This window comes from Diorhabda carinulata, chromosome X (genome assembly GCF_026250575.1).
Source record: "Diorhabda carinulata isolate Delta chromosome X, icDioCari1.1, whole genome shotgun sequence".
In the NCBI taxonomy this organism is placed as follows: Eukaryota; Metazoa; Arthropoda; class Insecta; order Coleoptera; family Chrysomelidae; genus Diorhabda; species Diorhabda carinulata.
This window is the reverse complement of record NC_079472.1, coordinates 27,734,988-27,758,160: the sequence shown is the minus strand read 5'-3', so window position 1 is coordinate 27,758,160 and position 23,173 is coordinate 27,734,988. Positions and strand designations below refer to the sequence as shown.

General features: G+C 32.7%; 1 protein-coding gene across 1 annotated transcript in view; it reads right to left on the bottom strand.

Annotated features, from left to right (window-relative positions):
* The window catches only part of LOC130901693 (homeobox protein Hox-A4-like), a 106,215-nt gene extending 84,205 nt beyond the window's left edge, over positions 1-22,010 (bottom strand). The window contains exon 1 of the mRNA XM_057813228.1: positions 21,128-22,010. Within this exon, the coding sequence (XP_057669211.1) occupies positions 21,128-21,848 (721 nt within the window). The 5' untranslated portion in view covers positions 21,849-22,010. The remainder of the gene's footprint in view (positions 1-21,127) is intronic.
* Between the last annotated feature and the right edge of the window lie 1,163 nt (positions 22,011-23,173).

Genomic DNA, 23,173 nt, shown 5'->3' with positions numbered 1-23,173 from the left:
CTTTGATTTTGATTGTTTCAATGAATATAATATGCTACTATTCAACTTGTTGCTCAATTCTATTTATTCCATCCTGTAGTTTTGTTGCTGCTTCGATTAGATTTATTTGTGTACAGCTGTATCTTAAGCAAATTTTGTCAATGTCATCTGTAATTTGTATGATTTTAGAATGTTGTACAATGCTCCTGTAATCCTTTATGTCAGACCTTGTATAAAGCCCGACTAACATCGAGGCAAACTGAATCGCAGTAATTTCTTTCTTCAAAGGCTTTATAAATAGCATCGACCACTCTGTAAACTTATTCAATGGTAGAGTGATGAGTTTTAAAACCAAATTAGTGGTCGGAAATTGAGTTCTCCACAGATATGGTTTGTAATAATTTCTTTGATAATAGATTCAACATTATTTTTGGAACTACAGGTAAAAGACTAATGGTTCGGTTATATATTAGTAGGTTGGGTGGTTTGTTAGGTTTCTGGATAAGGATTATTTCTGCTTCTTCTCACTGAGCAGGGAAGTATTTCAGACTAATGACTATATCGAAGATTGTATTAACATGACGATTGCTTTGCGAGGCAAATGCTTCTCTTGGGTTTAAATCATTATTAACTATGTATTTCAGATCTTTTTGCGTCATTTTGTTAAAGAAATATAATTTCTTCCACGTCGCTTGATTGGTTTGATGATATATCTTATTAGCTCCGTTTATTAGATTATCTAGCTGTTCTGGTTCAACATTTTTTGTCTTTTTAACTAGTCTGATTCACGATAATTCTCTGGTTGGGCCATTCAACTTGAGTGTGTTTTTCGCATGGGGTAGAAAGTCCAAGGCGATGATTTATATTTAGTTCGGAGTTCGCTAAAGTACACCCAAAAGCTCATTTTCTGTGAATCACGACTTAATACTCTAGCAGTTACTCAAATTTCAAACATTGTATGTATTTTTTGACATTTATCTACTTTGAAACCTGAACAATTATTAAAACGACTTTTATTCCTCCTATACAATGTTTCCGTTTCTCAATCAGATTGTCCAGAGTCAGCTTGATAACTAATTCTAGGAATCTTCTCGAATTATGGTTGTAAGTTAACGTAGCTAATGTTTGTGGGATAATCAATTTATAACTTAATATGAGTATATGCAAGTTTTAATCAAATAATGTGTTAATATTGATGAAGGTACATTTTTCAGAATAGTGAAAGGATAATCTAATTTGATATAAATCATATGATGTTGAATAGTCTCCAGGTGTCTCATTAAGCATTTGAATTATTAGAATTACGCTTGAAATAAGGTCGTGAAATTGCGGATGCGAAAGACCACATGTCATCCCTAACATATAAATTAATACACATGATTAGATATGTTTTTTACATTTCCCTTGCCTATTGATAAAATTTGTTATTTCCGGCATATAATTTATAAGATGTTTATTACTAATTTTATTTCTATTACTGAGATTTTATCCTCTTTGATTAGAGATAATCTCAGTATATTTATTCGTGAAGGTATTTAGTGATTATACTGATGTTCTGGGAAAAAATCTATTCGCTTTATGAACAACACTATATAATAAAGTACGGATAAAAATACGAGGAGTGATTCTAATGTATGATCGTTAAAAAAATGTTTAATCCGGTACATATTAGATGAATTTTGAGCATGATATCAAAGGTTTCTAAACAAATTTTAGATGCATTCGCACAACAATGGCTGCCATAAAACTAGCGGAGTTAAAAGTGGCAACATTACAACATTACCTTTGTTAATCCTACCGTAGTGAGTTCTCAGTGCTATCACATAGTGAATAGGATCTTACAGCGGAATATAAAATTATCAACAGAACATGTACGCTCTATGATCTACTATGAGTTCATTATAGGTTTAAATGTAGAACAAAGTCTTGAACGGTTACAACGCGCATTTGGTGATGAAAGTCCTTCACCAGTAAATCTATTATTGTTGAAAGTATTGAGAGACGCTCCTATCGAGCGAAGCGTCACCAAATGTAGTTTTATATAATCATATTTATGCTTTAAACTTGTTGGGTGCCACATACGATTAACGATTTTCGAAAACCAGTGCGGGTAAAAATTGCGAGCAAAATTTTAGAAGTGTCATATAATGGTCATCATTGTACTCTTTTCAAATACCAGGTCTGGCTATTAGATAACGTGATTGCGCGCCTAGAGGACGCCGTAGACGATTGAGATAATATTATAGTATTTCATTTCATCATTTTCACTATTATAGTATTTGCACAGTAGCGGTTTAAAACGAACGTGTTTTTTTCAACAGGAGCATCGTCTCAATTTCAAATTTCTCGTTAAATTGAGAAAAACTCCGACTGAGTGAGTAAGCGCTTTAGTGAGGGCCAATCAAATTGTGCGTGCAGATCATCGAATGAGTATCTGGATGATAACCGAGGCTGTAAACGCCGATAAAGACACATGAAAAAAGTCTGCGTGAAGTTGGTGCCAAAAATTTGACTCCTGACCAAAAGTTCTTGCGTCAACGGGTCTGCTCATATTTCCTTGAAAGGTTAGAAAAAGTGAAAGAAAAATCTGCTTTGAAATGGACCTGATTTGAGTCGATGGAAGCGATAAAGCAAAAAACGGCAAAGCTTCTAAAGGCACTCACTCTCAAGAAGACTTCCAGTACTGCTTCTATCCATGGAAAAAACTTATGGAGAGGTGTGTGCCGAGGGGAGGGAAATATATTGAAGGAGAGCATTCGAATGTAGAAAAATTTTTATAATAAAACCCTTTTTCGTAACCAGTCTCGTTTTTTAATAGCCAGACCTCGTAGTGCAAGGTGTTACAGCATACATATACATTTCATCATATTCCTTTAAGTCAGGATAGCTGAGAGTGAATTCACAAACACCAAAAATGAGGAAAAAGCAAAGATCTTTAAAAAAAGTTATGTACACATTTTTTTTTCATTTTACAGGAATCAAGATAAAAGTACAGTTAAAGACTGGTACACCACAAAATGTTTACCTGCAGTTTCTGTGCCAGTTAATATTCTTAGGTTAATGTTGCATTGTCTCACATTACACAGTTAAATTTTGATTTATTTTCAACATGAAGAAACATTTATGTGGTAAACGTTTCACGATGGAGGATAAGATTCAGGGAGAAATTTAGTAGTATTTTGAGTTATCTTTGTACTATTATAAAAACGTGTTTTGAATAAAATATTTTTGACATTATGCTTGACTCAACCTGATATCTGATAGCGATAGGAAAAAAGTAGAATCGCACACAAAATTTTGTAGATCTAACATAGGTGTCATATATTTTTGGTTCAATATCAATAGACATTAATCTCACACGTCTGTCTATTTACTAAAATTTGCTTAAGAAATGAATTGTAATAGCATTGAAGTTAATATAGAATACAAAAAATAATTAAAGCAATTTATTTGATGAGTATTACATTGAGAAGCCACACACGTTGGTTAATTGTTGATAATATACCAACAAAAACTACTCGCGCTACCCTGGTATCAATAAAAATAAGTTGTTGGTCACTCAATTAGCTGTAAACCGCTCAATATTTCCTTCCATCGGCCTCTTTGACCGTCGGAGTCTCTCCAATTAGTGTGAACCGTCGCTCGAGGCGATGGCGGTTTCTTTGATCTCGTGAAATTACCTGTTCTTGGTTAGACTGTGATTCAGTTATAACATAGCTTTAGTAATCACGAACAATCCTAACGCTTTACCAATAGGATTGTGATTAAAGTATTTTCAAGTGTTACTCATTAATATGTTTTAGATGGTTAGAGCTGCGGACGGTCACCGTCTAAGGATATTTAGCGGAACGATTTGAAGAGCTTAATCGAATGTTTTTGAAGAAATGTTAGATCGGTTGCGGTGGAAGATGTTCTTAGAGATGTATAGAACGATAAAGAAAAACATTGTATGAGATATCGAGATAACAATAGTACAACGACAAAAAATGTGATGCGAGGTTTTTTTAATATTCGATTCGGATTTGCTTACCGTTATTATCGATAGCAATATGTATTCCATATTTGATTTTATTAGTTATATCAGGAATATTTTGTCAAAATTATGTTATAATAACAAAATGTATAGTAAATACAATTGATTATTGATTTTAGTATTTCAAGGATACTGCAAAACTTATATTATTTAACATGAGAATAGAGAAAAGGAGAAACATATGAGTTAATGGTAGAAGGAAGAGCTTGGAAAGTTAATTGTTCGAGAGCGATAAAAAAATACAGTGAATGAGATTTTATAGCAGCAGTTACTTATGCTATACCTTGAAGTCTTTCTTACTAAATCTGCTACCATAGTCGTTGGAATGTGATTGTATTTGCATAGTTGTTTTCAATCATCAACTTATTACAAATTTAAAAGGATTTGAAATAAAGTAGAAGAAAATAACTAAATAAATTAATATTGAGTTAATACCTAGTTCAATAATTAGAATTTTATCTATAATGATAGTTCGGAATATTTAATTTGAACTTGCTTTTATAATTGAAGAAGACTGACCATATTTTGAGGGCCTACTATTGCTTTAATATCTTCTTTTGAAAGGGTACGGTGGTGCTTAGAATAAAATACAGTTCAGTCGAATAACCATCTTCTAAAATATGTTTTTACTTGAGAAAAATTGGGATAATGAAGTTATTAAAAAATTGTTGCAAACGAAGAATTCCTAGAAAGGTATTAGAAAACCCTGTGCAGAATTAGTCTAAATTTGAATTACAGAGGTTCGCATCTCATTACCGTTCACGTTTTACAATCTGTACAAAGTGTTGAATACTATACGTAAAAATGTTTACTTAAAATACTTTAGATATGAGGGTATTATAAACTCGATTCATAAGTAAAACTTTATAAAATAAAATAAAACTAAAACTAAATATGAAACACTTCACAACTATTTACATTTTTAAACAATTGTGTTTATCAAGTTCTTTACAAGTTGAAACAAGTGCCAAATAAGCTCACAGCATGTTAAAATCTGTCTATGGTTATCATGTACCCTCGTTCATAAATGTTACAAAGGTTTAAAAATGGAAATGATTCAGTTAAGATCGAGGAACAGTGGAGACGCCGTTCGACCTTTAAAACAGATGCAAATAGTGGATAAATTTAGAACAGGTTTTTGAGTATTTCAAACTTGAACTTAAAATATAGTAATAAAAGTAATAAAACCTTATTTCTTATGCAAAACTAAGCTCGAATATTATTAAAGAATAATCTGAATGTTTCGTATATAAAGCTAATATACTAGTTTTGGGTTTTTGTTCTTTTATAAACATATAACAATGAAAAATAATTTGGTTAGGTCAAAAGGGGTGCGTTACAGCTTTGATTGAGATAAAGATGCACCAACTTGGGACGGGGATATTTCAGGTTAACGAAAAGGTAGTCTTTAAAATAGTTTTTAAAACTTGCAGGAGCCGTAATTTGTAAAATTTCATATAACGTTATAATGGACACTTAGAGCTGATTAAAATATTGCCACCATTTGTTAATGGCATTAATAGTCAACAAATTGCTTGTAATTAATGATTTTAAATTTAAAATACAGAGTGCCATACCGATGGAGGTAAGTTAGGTTATGTTAAGATCATTTCATAAATAAAATTCTGAGCTGCATGACTCAGAAGTTGTCTGATTTTCTTGACAACTACCATCACGAGTTGGCACATGCCGCCCGCCAAAAGCTCCGTTTATTAAAGATTACATAGCAGTATCATAAGATTTTTTCAATAACTATCTATTTGCTGATAAAAGCTGGAAATTTTATTTTAAGCCCAAGAATTTTAATTCCAAGAATCTCTTTCGGACAAAATTCACAGAAAATACGATTTTAGGTTTTTCCATATAGTAAGAAGGTCCAAGTTGCGTATCCTTCACAGCTGCGTTGCAGCTTGGAAGGGGCAGTCTAGTGTAATTATGGAAATTTTGGAAGAGTGGTGTAAACACGAAAAAATTGGACATTTAACAATTAATGAAAAAACATCAATTTTCAATTGTCTCAATTCATTTACAGACATACATTCATGTAAAAGTGTTGATAACACACTGGAATTAGTTAGTAAAACGCTTGTTCTTAGAAATCTACGATTTACAGAGTTATGTATATATTATATATATTATATAAGGACTAAATAAATAAAATCGCACTTTTTTACCTTAAACTGTTTAGAAGTTATAAGTGCGTTAATAAGTGAAAATATTAGCGATATATTCATTATATTCATATGAAAATATTCGAGGTATAAGTATATAAATATTTTAACTGTCTACTAGAAGAAGTGATACGCCTATGGATTAAAAGGGCTCCATTATTTTAATAACATCTTATTGATAATACATATATATGATCTCCAAATGAGCAGTGACAAATAAGTGACAGATATGATTGGTGAACAGAAGAAAATCGTGGTTCAATTAAAAGAAGCAAATCCAAATATCTTCAACATTCCAAAATTGTTATTGGGATATACGTTGAACACAAAGATTCAATGTCTCTCATTTAAAGTCGAACATCAAGGTCAAGATTTTCTTAGATAGTCGGAATAAAACTTAGTCTGAAGATAACACCCAAACTCTAAATTCTATATTGGGTAGTGATAATTCAGGGAACAATGTGCGAAGAAGCATAAGCACCTATATTCTATTAGTCGTTTGTGATTTGTCAGTTTTTTGATCGCTTATTATCCATATTCAGTATAATCAATCACCTTACCTTCAAAATTTAGCACCTAGCGACTGCTGACTCTTCTCGAAAATATGAAATGAGCTAATAAGGAAACTTATTAGGATATTTACAATTGAAATTAAGAAGTGGACAAAGTAGATGAAAACCATTCCAAAACATATATTCATTCATTGATCTAACGTTGAGATATGTTGAATGGTACCCAAAAAAACTGTTTTGTTATCTTCTTAAGGTGTATTTAGATTACATTTCTTGATTTCCTATTAAACATGAAGAACATACATATTTTGTAATGTATTTATTTTTTTGTTTATTTGATAAGTTCTTGATATGAAATAATGTCAGAAAGTCAAAAATTTAAAATTTTTAACTACATAAGAAAACGTTTCTCAATGGTTTTCAGTTCTGATGACATACGTTTAAAAAAACATTGAGCAGTTGTCTGCTTGATGATCACGAGGTTATCGTTGCCGGCACCGTAGCGGGTACTGTTATAATTCAGTTGTCATTTTACATTTTTCTATATATAAAGTAAATAAAGTGAATTAATCTTCTATAGGTTATGTTCTTACATTATTACATAATAACGTTAAGAATTGAAAGCATAATAAACTTAATTTATATAAAATGTTAAAATAAGTTAAATTTGAATCTTACTCACAGTACAATGATCCTGGTAACAAAATAATTACAATTCGCAGGATCGTCAAAACGACCAACACTTTCAAACCATTTTTGTTGTATATACAAATTTGTTGTCATCATAAAAAGTTTAGTCGTGGTTTTTCTACATACTTGCAAAAAACACGATTTACATATCATTTTTCAGATTAATCAAAGTTTAATTATAACGCTTGTCTTAGAATAACCGATAAAATAATTGTTTTATTTACTTTGTATTATATGTTCAGCTTTTATTTTATACCTATGATGTCACGCAATATGGCGGCCTTACTGAAATGTTTATACTACCTACGAATTTTTTGAATTTTGTTCTCTGTAAATATTTATCAAAGAATTGAGAAAAAACTGTAATAAAGGTTGTATACACTATTTATTATTATTGCGTTATAAGTTATAATAAGCATCATTCGTCATCATCAATATTATCTACCATAGATATTGATATTAACTGAAAATTATTATTATATACTTATATTTTGTTATATTCCAATAGTCATTACTTCTTTCAGAAAGTTTTATTTGTAACTAAAGACACACTACCAATAAATGTCATGTAGTCATTCTAACATTTGAATAGTGATTTGTTGTATAGCCAATTACTGTCAATACCGTTAATCGGATGAGATTTATTGGCATTAATTTTACTTACAATCAGCGATTAAGTCCCATATGAATAAATACTTCATTAAATTATAACTGTATTAATTCAATAATCTAAAGTAATAGCACCAAAATGTGGCTGATTTATCAACTAAACTCAAATGATGAGAAAATAACAAGATTTAATTCACAAAAAATTATAATTTTTTCACATCAATTGATGACTGTATTAGTCAACTTCATTGTACACGGTATTTGTAGAGGGTTTTGTGTCATGATTTTTTTAAGTTTATCATATTTTTTTTAATTTGTTCTTAGGAGTGAAATTAAATTTTCATCATCTCAAAACTTTCACTTTTTTTTAATCTAAACCGTACAAAATGATTGTTCTCTCATTTTGAAAACCACATTTTGGAAAAGCTCAAAATAAATTTGTGTGAATCATAACTCAAAAACCGTTATTAATTTTACTGTCGAAATTTATCTGAATGTGCTGTAAATAGCCCTGTTTACCTCTATGTTGATTCCTATTAACCTTCTCCAAAACACCCTGTATAATTTCCAACATTTGATTACTAACGGTCTAATAACTAAGCATTGTAGTGTCAACCTGTATGAGAAGAGAAAATTCTCAAAAAAACAATTTTAAATATAAGAATGACTGAAGAGAAAATTACTGCTATTTTTCTCAAAGATTGGGATACTCAGTATGAATCGTTATATTTTTACGTGACATATTCCAAAATGCAAAAAAATGTACACACAAATATATGACTAGAATATCAGGTTATTATGTGAATTATTTCGCAATTCAACCATTTCATCTAATGCTTCACTGTTACATGAGACTTTTCCAGCTGTACGCAGATAAGTGCTACTACATGAGTTTGTCCATAGTAATCAGCTGAAAATCTGGATAAATGAAAGCACCGATTAACCTTGCATCTTGTGGTCAATCGACACCTAGCTCAGAGAGACAATTTTTAATCGATAGATTTTTTTAACCAGTATAATAGAATGCGTTTCCCAGGCCATGTCTGCGATAGAAAATCTTTCAAAACAATGAACTTGATATGAACTTTGGGTTGAAATTATTCGAATGTATGTGAGAAATAGGGTTGAACGCTCAAAAAATGCTTTTACATTCACACAACGTGGCCAGGATGTTGCCAATATAAGAGTCACTTAGTCATGTTTTGCTTTTTCTCACAAGGTGAGAGTCAGACTTGTCTGTAGTAAAAGATATGTTTTCATCGCATGGTACAGATCCGAGTGTGATCAAAAATCTGAACTAACTGAATATTTCACTGAATACCTTTTTTCTCTTGATCTTTGTTAGAAATTTTTTGTTAATAAACTATTGAAATTGATATGATTTAAGAAAGTTTTTTATTGTTGTTTTCTCCAAATTTTATGAATGCAATGAAAGTTTGAATGATCTTCGCCGCCTAATCCGTTACTGTTAGTCTCGACGAATAATTTATTTAAACGAGTTTTTTTATATACAAAGACTCGTTATTAGGAATAAGTTATGTGAAGCGAGCTTAGAACTAATAATTATAAACTACTTAGAAGTTCCCTGACACGTTTCTCGTGTATAACGTGTTACCGATATGGAATTTTATTTTCTAAACTAAACTTTGAGAAATTCTGACAGTAAATAATTATAGCCACATTAACGTTTTCAAAATTTCCATTATAAAATCAGTAAAAACTCTTAACACTTTCCTTGGGAGAATTCCATACATATATATATATATATATGATGTACATCAACAGATGTATAAAATACCACAATAAGTTATTACAAGGTGAGAATTTCTAGTATGCGTTATTTCTTTTAATTTAGCATCCTGCATCGCCAGTGGCTCGAAGAAGGATTTTAGTAGACGTAGTAGAAGAGAAGCGCGTTCTCAGTCATAGCATAACGGTCGCTCGATAATAACTGCATAACTTGCTCCCCGTTTATATACGAGGTGTAAATATTATGAATTAATTTTTATAGCTGCTATAATTTACGATGCATCTACTAAGGAAACCTAAAAATAACCGGAATGTCATAGCCGTGGACGAATCTTTAGTGAAACATATTTATTCCATGAGATGTAAGATAGCGCTCATTATTAGTGTGTTTTAGAAGCACTACATTGTTCTTTTCGGTTTTAAAATGGTATGTTTAAGTTAACAACGTACAGCTGTCGAATTTTTTAGTCGCAAACTGTTGATAACAGCTCATAAAGATGACGGTTTCACACTTGTTAATTGCTGATAAACCTTGCTAGCTTTTTTATATATATATATATATATATATATATATATATATATATATATATATATATATATATATATATATATATTAATAGAAAAGAACTCTGTAGTTGTATTAGAACCTGAGATATAGATCTCTGAATGTAGAAAAATTGCCAAAAACCTACAAAAATCCATAACTCCACATTGAATGTCCGCGCCTAGTTCCTCTCCAACTCAACCGATTTAAGTGTTCAAAAACTCAAAAGAAAGAAAGTGTTTCAGCGAGTGTTCTTAAACCAAAACGAAAGTCTCTATCTTGAATAGAACCTGAGATATTGAGGATAGAACGTGTGTAGCATTTGAGTATAATTTGAGAATGGTGAAAATTAGATGAAATCCGATGGTTGATGGCTGATCTGTGTATCGATATCTTTCATTGAAAAAAAAATTAAGCAAATCGGTTGGGTAGAACGCCTGAACGGACTCGGAATGGAAATCATCAATTTTTTTAATATATAAGATTGAGAATGCCCACCTCGAATCGATGAAAAAAACAGTTTTTTGCACCGACTCTACAACATTGGAAGAGGTCAAGAAAAAACCACGGACGAGCCGTCTGCTATATCAGTACAACATTTCGAATGGTAGAAGCACAGATAGGACAAGTTTTGTTTTAAAAAGTGCTAAAGAAGTGCACGAAATAATAAAATATGTTATAAGAAGCTTGAGCGATTTTAAAGTGGATACGAGTCAGCTAACGAAAAGGGGCGTTCTTCGATACCAAAAACGATTATTTGCCAAATGTGGACAAAGTTTAACATCAATGTCATGTACATTGTTTTCTTCGATAAGTATAGTCCTGTCAGATTTTGTTTTGAGGGGACACCAGTGTTAGAAAGAAAATTTTTTGACACAATTCTCATCAATTTTTGATCACACCTAGTATTCATAATTTTACCAGTTTCAGAAAAGATTTCACAGATATGCAATAAAAAATTTAGTTTTCCTTCAATAGTAATGACATTCCAAAATATGGACTTGGTAGGTTATTTGGTCTTACGAACATTTAGACCTATTTAAGAGATGATCAATAGTTTGGTAGAGACAAGTAGATCCATACAAAGAAGCTGAGTTTATACATGTATTATGTCATTGAATATTGGTAACATTTGACGATTGTGCGATGTTTATATGTGATCCATCTTTGAAATTGATTCAGTCTCAAGATTCCTCATCTAATGATAATTTATCCAGCTCAAAATTATTTAAAATTGTATTATGTCTCCACAACCCACTCTTCCTAATTATACGGCTTACCTTCTCTTCTATAATGCAGACAAAGCTGCACCTGTCAGCTACTTTCTTATACTAGTATTAACTACATATCATGCATCTTTTTTGAAATTGACATAAGTCAGGTAACGATAAATCGGCATAAGTCTGGCAACTCTCAAAGTCTGGAAATGCTGTCGGAATTCAAAACGAAGCATGTTCGTGCATCAGATAGTCGTGTATGTGTTATAATATCATGTGCTCCTCGAATACGCGTTTTCACAATGAATAACCGATAAAAGTTCACGATTCAGGAAAGTGTTTTCTTGTTACGTCGTATCTGCGTACTAAAGAATTTGTGGCTACCAAATCGTTCAACAATGTGGAAGACGTACCTAGAAATTCTTAAAACGGGCTCTGTTGCCGACGCGCCGCGTTCTGGACCACCGGTATCTGTAACGAAAATAAACAGCGGCGATGGAGTTGAGCCAATCTGCAGTGCGTCGATCTGGAGAACTTCAAATATTCGATCGTTCTTTACGACGAATGCTGAAACGTCTACACTATCGATTTTACCGTCCGCGTATCCACCAGGCGCTTCACGAGGATGATTTTGATAGCAGATTGGAATTTCGTAGTACCCGCGGTTCCAGCATTTCATTTTGTTGGTCAGTTGAAGTAACCTTAAAGCTGAACGGTACACGGTCAATCGACATAACTGCATAAATGCTCGAAGATTTACTTGGATAAATGGACAACGATCCAACACTCGCGAACATCCGTCATTTCATGCAGGATGGAGTTTCGCCGCACTACGCGTTATGTGTGTGACAGTACCTTAATGTTCATTTTGGAGAATGGATAGGCAAACGAAGATTCGTTGAGTGGCCTGTACGGTCATGTGACCGGACACTTTGTGATTTCTTCCTCAGAGGCGACGTTTTTGTAAAGCACATTTTCCGACATTCGAACTGCAATTGAAGAAGAAACTCTTCGCGGACAGCTTGATATGCTTCACGGGACCTGACTCTTCGTTGAGAAACTTCGCCGTAAATGCATTGATCGGGATGGACAAGAATTTGAACACTTATATTAGTTTTTTTTTTCGAATCGTAATTGTAATTTTTTTCAATACATTCATTTTGATGCTGCTTTTTTGCTTTGCTTAGGTAATGCAAATTTGTTGCCTGACTGGAACATTTTTTTAATACGTCCTGTATATTTTTATGAAAGAGAAAGTTTTATTGCTCTCCTATTACACATCAAACATTTAGAAGATTAGTAACCGTAGTTGACAAATAACACGTTGCTCAATTTTTTTGTTGGCACCAATTATTTCGATTGTACTTTTAAGGTACCAATAAAAAAGCAAATAAAGCGCTGTGTTAAGTATAGTTAGAACATACATTTAAATTTAAACGTAGGATACAATGATATAGTCCAAGAAAATGGGTCTTCAAGATTATTCAGATCTATTTTTCGCAAACTTAAAAGTAATTTGCTGTAGAAATTCAGAAACTCAAGTAAATCGCATTCAAGGATTTTTTACTGTATACACACTTTTTGTACAGACGTCAGGATGTAGCTGCTGTTCTCTGTATCGGTATTGTTGAATTTAACGTTTCACAGATTTGGTTTAATCTTCGATCCTATATACCAGTAGTATTCTCGACTCGAAAGATCTCTGTATTTTTAATAAATTGTAATTGTGAACAAATGAGCTTAGCCTGGATAAGTCAGTTATTCCAATTTCCGAATGAATTAATTGCTCCCTGCAAGGTCCCAAACAACTAAATACTGAACCAGCTAAAATAAATATTGTGTTGAGGGCTTTGATTTAACATATAATCAGTGCCGACCACTAGCCGGACTAGGCCGTTTTTTTGTGAAAAGTAAAATCAAAATAAACGTTTTGTGTTAATATGAAATGTGCTATCTGCTTTAATTCCATAATCGTGAAGTTGAAGAATACAATATATTTGCTAAAAGACATCAATGTTTTCCAATTGGTGTTTTGGTGCTTAAGAATCACAACTAGTAAATGTTTAAACATGATTTAAATGAGTCAACGAATAAGTTCATGATAATGACAACACTACAAAGAAAAAGGAGTAATGAGAAGTTAGTCAATAGTGGTTATCAAGAACGACGGTAACGAGGGAGAAAACCTAAAAGTGGGGATGACGAGCGGAAGTAAACAGTTGAGGGCTATAATAAGATCCCAAAAAATATCCAGGCGAAGCTGCATCTATTCAAAACAATAATAAGGCCAGCACTAAGCTACGGAGGGCAAAACGTGGATTCTTAACAAAGCAGAAGAAGAGAAGTTAGATATATGGGAAAGAAAAACACTTAGGCGGTAAAGAGGAGAGAGATTTATGGCTGAGGAGAACAAATAATGAAATAAGGAATCTAATTGGAGGAGGAGAACTAAGCAAGATAATAACATCTAAAAGAATAGAGTGGCTGGGTCACATACAAAGAATGCCAGATTTTAGAGCAACAAAAAAATGATGGACATAGAACAAGGATCAACAAGAAAAAAAGGAAGATCAACGAAAATATGGTAGGAAGAGGTGATGGAAGACCTAAGAGATAGAGGAATTCAAGACTGGAAAACGAAAGAAAAAAATAGAAAAGAGTGGAAGGGAATCACTTCCGTGCTATGGGCCTAAGAGGTCTAAAATTTAACGCAATTATTCGGTATCAGATGAATAAACAATATGAGAAATTTTCATAACATTTTTTTATTTTAATTTAATTTTTGTCAATGTATCAATATAATGTACAACATTTGGCCTCAAATTGATACAATCTAGGTAAAAATACGAAAACTTAATTTACTTAGAAAATAATAAATGAAAATATTACACATTAAATGAAATTACGTATTGTTCGGCATTTATTTCGATCTATTTAAAAACAATCCGTATAATGTATGTAACAGCTTTTATTAGTGAGCCAAGCTCCTCAACTATTCCGTATATTTTTATTGTATATAATTATTTTTGCTGATTTTTTTTCTTCTGACGTTAAAAACTGAAGGAATACTAAAGTACACTTCTGTACTGTTAATATTATAAAGAAGGTGAAACCTATTCAAGCAACTTACGAAATTAAGAGTTTTGAAACATTGATGACATTTGTATTGTCGAAAAATGCGGACTTAACAATTATTCGTGAAGTTATTTCATAATATACGGTGAGCAGATTAAAGCGAAAATAAAGAATTAAACCATGTGAGGAGTGCAGCATAATAAGCGTAATAAACCAAAAATAATTCAAAATAAACAAAACATAATGTTGTCAGTAGTAAAACATTCACACTCTAGATATAGAAGGTTATTTAGGGATTTGGTTATTGAAACCTTCTCAGTAAAAGGTAAACTACCATTATAATGAAGTTTTAAATTGACTGATGACAACTTTGACAGTAGAAGTGAATTCTACGAGTATATGATAAACCAAAACAACAATTTCACTGATAAGGATTTTTTATCGCTAGAGGCAACGTGTTTTATTTGAACAGGTACTGGCAAACACCTGTTAGCTGATGAAAATCTACGCTGGATGCAAGAATGTCATACACAAAGATCACAAAATAAACGCAGTATTGTGAATAATACAATTATTGTTCCATATTTGTTTAGGGAAAATTTAACATGGACGTTATATTCCCTACAAAATACATTATTTCCTGATATGCAAATACCCACTAACTTAAACATGGAATTAATAGGATATTGCACCATAAAATTCCGCTGTAATTTTATATATATACAGAGCCTGTCCATAACGGTGGATTGGAACAGCAGTGAAATGACCTGTTGGGTCTGATATGAATTTATTAGATTTCAACATTTTTTATAATTTTTTTCTGTTGAATAATTGGTAACTTATCATAGGAAATTAATAAGAATGGGGTACTTCAATTAAAAAAGATAGTGATAAAATCATACAAAGGTAATTATCAGATTATAATCCGAAGAAAGAAATCAAAATAAAAATCGAGCTAATTTGGAAATTCATGAAATTTTTGTTAATTCTGCTAATAATGAACAATACAAGTAATGTTTAACCCTTGTATATTCAAAGCATAACACCAAATATTGGCAGTTTGTACTGTTGTTGCTTACACGCAGATTCATTAAGCATTTAGCAAAATTATTGTGTCCAAGGTAGACAACTCTTACAAAGTTGGATGAATGAAATTTTATGTTAGTAAATCTGGGAGATTGTCAAATTAATTGAGATGCAGCCTGTCTCGGCTTTTTTGTTTCAGGATTTGAGTGGTGAATCCAGTCCTTTTAATATTCCGATAACCTCTTCTATCTCTGTAGCCTTAATCAGATAGTCGTTCAGTACCAATTAGTCATATTTTTCAATGATATCGCTAGTTGTCGAAGTTTTGGCCATCCGGAATACTCGTTGTCAATCAAGCTGATAGGGTTACGTTTGAAGTCAGCTGCCAAAAATTTAGTGGTGTAAATGATGGTGCAGAGTTTCCATACACCTCGGTTATTTACGTAGGCGAATTGCCTTTTCAAAAACAAACAGCTTAATACTGTTCCAATTTCTAGTAAAATTTTCATAACGACTCATCAATTATAATTAATAATCAATTATACGATGGTGAAACATAAACTTATATTCATAAATGACCGAAATTTTAGTAAAAATCTCTCAATCCGCTAATATATTTATTAATATATGATAAGTGCTAACATTTTCAGATTGACGTCACAAACTTTTCAGACAACCCTGGTACTAGTTAGCAGAGAAAATAATTTGAAAGTAATCACTTGAACTCACACTAATTAGCTATTCAAAAGATTTACGTATTTAAATGATTACATTTCATTTATGTAAACTACATAAGTAGTTATAATCAGTTTATTTTGACTCCGTACGATTTGGTTAACTTCGTTTTCTACACTGTAAAATATTTTTCCTTACACATCTCAAGTTCATTTTGAGTCGATTTGACTAAGATAAGTCGCGAAAATATTTCGTAAGATAGAGCTTCTTGAATAAGCAGTCCATCATCCGATACCATAGTTTTTAAACGAAAACGTCAAATTTCTAGTCCTTAATCGTGTCAGATACCGCCTCTTTTATAACAATAATTTCGAATGATAGATGATTAGTTCTAGTCCTCTACACATTTTATGGTGAGCTAACGGCTATCTTAATACGTATATTCTTCGTTCGTTCTCCGCACCTCTACCAACTAGGCGGTGTGGACCTCACACAGCGGCTGCTTTTTTAATTTAAGACCGTACGGAAATCGATCGTGCCGTGCTTGATGGTGTATTAGTAGGTGATTTCTTAATATACATTCTATAGAGGATTCGTTTAAGCAAAATACCCTACCCTACACACTGTTTGTTTTTCGATTAGACGATTAGATTACAGCTAAACAAAATCAGTTGGAGTTTAGACCAAGTGGTCAATATCATACCTATGAAAGAATTCTGTTTCCTCAATTAAACTCAATGAAACAATTGATGAGCAATAGTAGCAACATAGTAGATATTTGCAACCAATACATGCCACAAACTAAGATGATATATAGGTATTATAACGCAAAGGGCGTTTCATAATATTTATTTACTGATATTCATCGGGCTTAGTTGCAGCCAAGAAACAAGTCCACTATAACCTAATATTGCTAGCAAACAGAACCTTTACAGGTGTCTGACATGAAGATTTCTCAGCCTTATATTCAATGAGATTAAAGGCAACTAAAACCAAGTCCAGTGTAGCGGCATTTACAGGAATCTACCCTACCCTACCCAAGAACTTCCTTAACTAATCCCATATTCATTAGGATTAGTTTTGACCAAAAGCCACTATAGCCTCATTTCGCTAACAGAGAGTACATCTACAGGTGTCTGACCTGAAAATCTCTTCCGCTCCATATCCTTTGGGATTAATTGTAACCAAAAGCCAAATCCACTATTCATCTTAATAGCGAAAAGTCACTTTACAGCTCCTCATTCTCATATTAACTGGGTTTACTTGTAATTAAAAACCAAGTCCACTATAGTCTCATCTCGCTAACCAAGAGCAACTTTACAGGTGTCTGACCTAACGAGCTCCTCGCTCTCATATTAACTGGCTTTACTTATAATGAAAAAACCAAGTCCTCTATAACCTCATCTTACTAGCGAACAGGGCCTACACAGGAATCTGACCTGAAGACCTTCCCAGCCCTATATTTACTGGGTTTAGTTGTATCCAACAGCCAAGTCCACTATAGTCTCATCTCACTAGCGAGGAATACTTCTACAGAGGTGTCCGACTTACATTCCCATATTCCCTGGGGTTACTTGTAACCAAAAACCAAATCCACTTTAGCTAACTCTCGCAATAGAACAGGTATCTGACCAAAAGTGCTCTCCAGCTGCATCTTTATTGGGCTGGTTCATACTAGAAACAATGCTTCCTTTGGCTATCACAACTCATTCTGAAGTTGCTGTCTCTATTCAATTCATAGAATCGTCTTCGTGAATGCGATTCTTCGCGAAACTATGGTTTCTAACAACGTTAGTGGTACTGTCGCAGAATCAACTACTATTCGTAAAGAATCTTCTTTCTAGAAACGTTATCTCCATTCGCCCATTTTCTATACTTTATGATATCCTCAATTCCAATCGCTGATTGTCAATACAGCTAAGAGGAATTTCAAGGTGCGTAATAATATAGGTAGAAGCCAAGTTGTAAGGAAATTTTTTGTGATTTTGTGGAAAGAAAGACAGAGAATCTAAATCTTAAATGATATATTAACTGCGATAAAAAGATCATTCAATGTTTCAAACAAATGAATGATATGGTATGTATAGATATCTAAATTTTATAAAAATGTACGGAAGGTAAACAGATGTAGAACTAATTCGTTTTTCCGTGACATCTGCTGATCAACGCTAATAGCTATCTAACAATCAAGTTAAGCAAGGTAATCAATTTGATCCAGAAGACTAGGTTGGAAAATTAAATGATAATACCTACTTTAGAGCTAATATAAACTATATTTACACCTGCATTTGTGAAAAGATGTGATGTGAATGTGAAGCACAGCTCAATGGTGTGATCACGACACCTTTGCTCTTAAGAAACAATTGATTTTTCTTTTCTCCCTTGGATATATACAAGTGGTAAAAAAGAAGAACAAATCAGGAACATTACTAAAATTTTTTTCATGAAATTAACAATAATTTTAATCATTATCGGAAGATTATATAATTAATTTTGGATTATTCCTCCAACTGGATATGCGTGATCGCAAAATATAATTATTCTATTATACAGTGTGTTTGAACAAAATAAAATAAAACCATTATATCATAAACTTTATGAATTATAAGAAATAGATTTATATAAAATTTAAATTTTATATTTCAATCTTCGAATTTTTGAAAAATTGACTTTTAACTTTTGGCTATGCCCTGTACCTACTGAATTCTATATTTTTTGGGCTGCTGTTGATGACTTTGGAACAAATGTAATTGTTTTGGAAAAATCAGAAATGAATTTGAAGAAATCGGGATCGATTCTTAATACCTAAATAAAGACATGAAAAGTAATATAATTTTCATAATTGAAGCAAAATGACAAAATTGGAAAACATTTTTGAAATATTGAATTGCCGTTTTTAATAAATTGAATCGAAAATTCCCTCTGGTTGAATTTAGTTTTTTCGCTTTTATTTTGCCAACGAGAAAAGGAAAGGTAGGAGTTATACGTAACATACTAATTTTTATTTGAAAAATAGTAATTAGAAGTATGAGTCTCTTGTAACTCTTGTGGTCACACTTAAACAACGAAACCACCAACTTAATGTGGTCACCCACCTTTATCTAATTTTTCACAAATGCGACGAACATTATTTCTCTATCATCTGCGTGTTAGTGTCTTAGTGGTAAAAAAATGGAATATCGAACGAAAGATCACCATCAGCGCGCCAATGATCGTGAGTTAAGGGTTCGAACAATAGCAGAGGAACTAAATATCAACCGTGGAACCATCAGGCAGTCTTTGACCACAAATGGCTTTCCAAAACATGTTAGGAACAGGCGGATATGATCCTACGCTGTAGGTTTGCATTAGAACGGATGATGAAAGTTGTTTCTTTCATTATGACATGGAAACGAATAGCTATTGTCAACAGTAGTTAAGTATAACCAAAAAATCCAAAACCAAACAATTTCATCTGTTTCTTTGGCACCCATTCCATAGCGAAATAATTGATAGACCTCGATATTGTAAATAATTAGGGGATGCATCACGACAATGCATTCTGCCTTTGGTTTCCAGAAAGATTCCGGTGTTACTGTAGATTTCTTAATATTCTTTAAAGTCGAAACCATCGTAAAAGAAACGTATTATGAATTGGTAAAAGATATAAAACCAACTGATGGGAAAGATAATGAGAGAGGTTCCAGTCAAACACTTGACACAGAATTGCTACAATGCCTGGAAATTCGATGAAGTATATGTATTGATACGCAAGGAAATTATTTTATGAGAAATAATTTTTACAGCATTATTTCTATTACTTTATTGTCGTAGGCTCGTAAGCTCGAATCAATACATTGAGTTTGTACGTAATATTTTGCATTATTTAAGCAAATTACTTGTTAATTAACAATTATTTTGAACGATAAAGAAAAGAATTTATTATGTATGGAGTTCTAGCTACAGTTTATATTCTTTTGTACATTAATACATCAGTTGTACCGATTAAGAATCGTCAGCTGGCAGTTGTCAGTTTGATTCATGAGTAGGCAATTTTGTGAATGTTTTTAAGAAGTTACCAAATCAGTTTTATATAATATCGTTCCTCTCTATTCAATTTTGCAAACATTTTATTTAATAATTTGTTTTTATCAGAACTAATTGCCACTTTATTATAATTGTGAAGTCTAAACAACTAAATAGTTGCTTGGAGCAGTCATTATTCAATATTTTTAGAGAGAACGTGAAAATATATGGAATAAAAAATGAAAATTTATTATTAAAATCTATCTTTTTTCGTGTCCGAGAAAATTTCATGTTCTTCTATTGAGTTTTGTGACCGTCAACAACATATATCTTGATTAAAATCTCTTTTTTTCTATGACTTCTAATATTCAATCAAAAATTTGTTTAGGTAACCTCTCGTCATTCGTTGGATATATTAATACATGTTTTCTGCAATAATATGCCGTACTCCCTTACCTCTCTAATTGTATCCTTCCATCTCTTTACTAGTTCATTCCTGTATCTTTTTTTTGGTTAATTTTCCCATCCAATATACTACTATTCGTAATATCGGAAACATTATAAATTGTTAGATTTTTTCTAAATTACAACTGTTGTAGCTTTGCTAATTAGGTATTATTGATAGTGATATATCATAAATTAAATATAGAAAACACATTTACTAGTATACAGTGTTGAAGAAAATACAGAAAAACTATAACTCATAGTAACAAAATATGAAATTTGGAGGTTATTTTGATAAATCGATTATTTCTAGGACATTATAAATTAATCAAAAAGATAAATTCGAAAGGTTAATCCTCGAAATTCTACTTGAACAGTCTTAAACTATTGATACTTACCAGCACTACTTTCTCCCGTTGACGAATCAAACGTCTTGGAGGTCATTTGGAAGAGAGCATCCAAAGGAGTCGCACCGGGCTGCTTCCCTTGCTGTCTCTGTCTCTGGATCGAAACGGGAACAATATCGGGTGAACAACAGTCGCTCGCAACACTAGAAGATCTGTCACTACCAGTCTCAGAAGTATAACTAACATTAAACGCAAACTCAGGTCTCAATAACGCCAATTGTTGAACTTTTAACTGTCTATGGAAACTTTCTAACCGTTGTTGATGCGCTTCTACTTCGGGATCTATGTCCCACGGCCTTACGATGCGGTTACAAGCGGGTTTTGATGGTTTGTGATTAAGAATATCGGCAATTGAGAAACTTTTTACACCGTCTTGCCTCTCCTCGACGTCTACCGTCGGCGATAACCGTCTCTCTTCGATCATCTTGAGTTTTTTCAAAGGTTTAAAGTAGTCTTCGTGTTCTTCTGAACATCTACAACCGGAGGAAAATGAAGGACTATTTCCATTCGATCTCCTGTAATTAGGAGAGGATTGTAAAGCCGGACTGGGACATCCTACGGAAATTTCATCTTCTGACATATATTTTTGATCGTTTGCTTGTGTAGACGGTAAATTGGGGCTTGGTGATCTGGAAGATATTGGACTTTCGTATTTGGATCCTAAGTACGGTGACATTTCGTTAACAGGAGATGAGCTCTCAAAATCTTGCATGATTTTACCGAAAGAAATAAGAACACTAATTGTCTGTATAGCACATCTTTTTAACACGTTAACTACAGTCACTTAATCACAAACACGGCTAGTCAGACGGCAAAAAAAACGTCAAAGCGCTAAGAAGGTACCTAACAACACCTTCCTATCTTTAACAGATCTGGTAACAAGTGAAAGGCCGCATGCCAATCTATCTGGTCGACGGTCTTTAGCATGCAACGCCTTCTATTTAAACCTCCTACCAATGAGAGATCGACAGGAAACTGGCATTCTTCTATAAAAATGCCGCCTGCTATACTCATTGGTCCGAAGGAGGAGCCCGCGATATCGTGTTTTATGTGTCTGCCCACCAATCATTTGTCTAATTTGTAGTCTGGCGTTTATATCATTTGTTGGAGTGGAGATAAATGGGACTTTGCTTTAGGAGATTATTCAGCTTGTGCTTAATGTAAATTATTTTATTTTATGACTTTTTACAGTTTAACTACTTTATTGCTGATGGGAGAAAATTGTATTTCAACATAGATATATAAGCCGGGACAGTTTTCCAATTTATATTAAATTATTATAAATAATAATAATTACAAATATAAATAGGTATCGAAAAATCTGTCAGTTAAATTATTATGTACAATTCTGATATTACGTAAAAACTGCATAATAATACATTAAGGAACTAAACTTTTGCATTTCTATAACAGTTTACAGCCTTTTTGTTGCGCATCTCCGAGAACTCATTGCGGGTTTTGATCGGACACAGTGCCGTGAATAGCCTTTTCTGCGACCTGTGCGAACTTCTACAACTGCACTCTTGTTTTTTTTTTTAGATATTATAAGAAATCTAGCTAGAGTAGTGCTATGTACAGGCCTTCTTTATTTCATTCAAGGCGATAAAACAAGGACCTTGTTGTTGGTGGACCAATTATCTAATATTTTGGAAGAAAAATCAAAGTGAACTGATGTGAGCAAACAAGCAGACGACTTATTTAAGTGGACCCTTCGTCTCTTATACCACCCACTGCGTCCCACTCACTGCACACATTGATATTGCCGAATCTTAAATTCGAACTTGTCAGATAGATATTTCAGAGTGAAGCAATACGCATCGTATTCTGATTTAAAAGAAATCAAGGCAGGAGTACCCCAGGGTAGCGTACTTGTTCCATTGCTCTATCTATTGTACACTAGTGAACTTGAACACCATACAGTTGCTGCTTTCGCTGATGACACGGCAGTTATAGCCATGAGAGACACCCACAAAAAAGCTACAGAAAATTTACAAAGAGATTACTCGTGTAATCGTGTAACGATACACATCCACTATG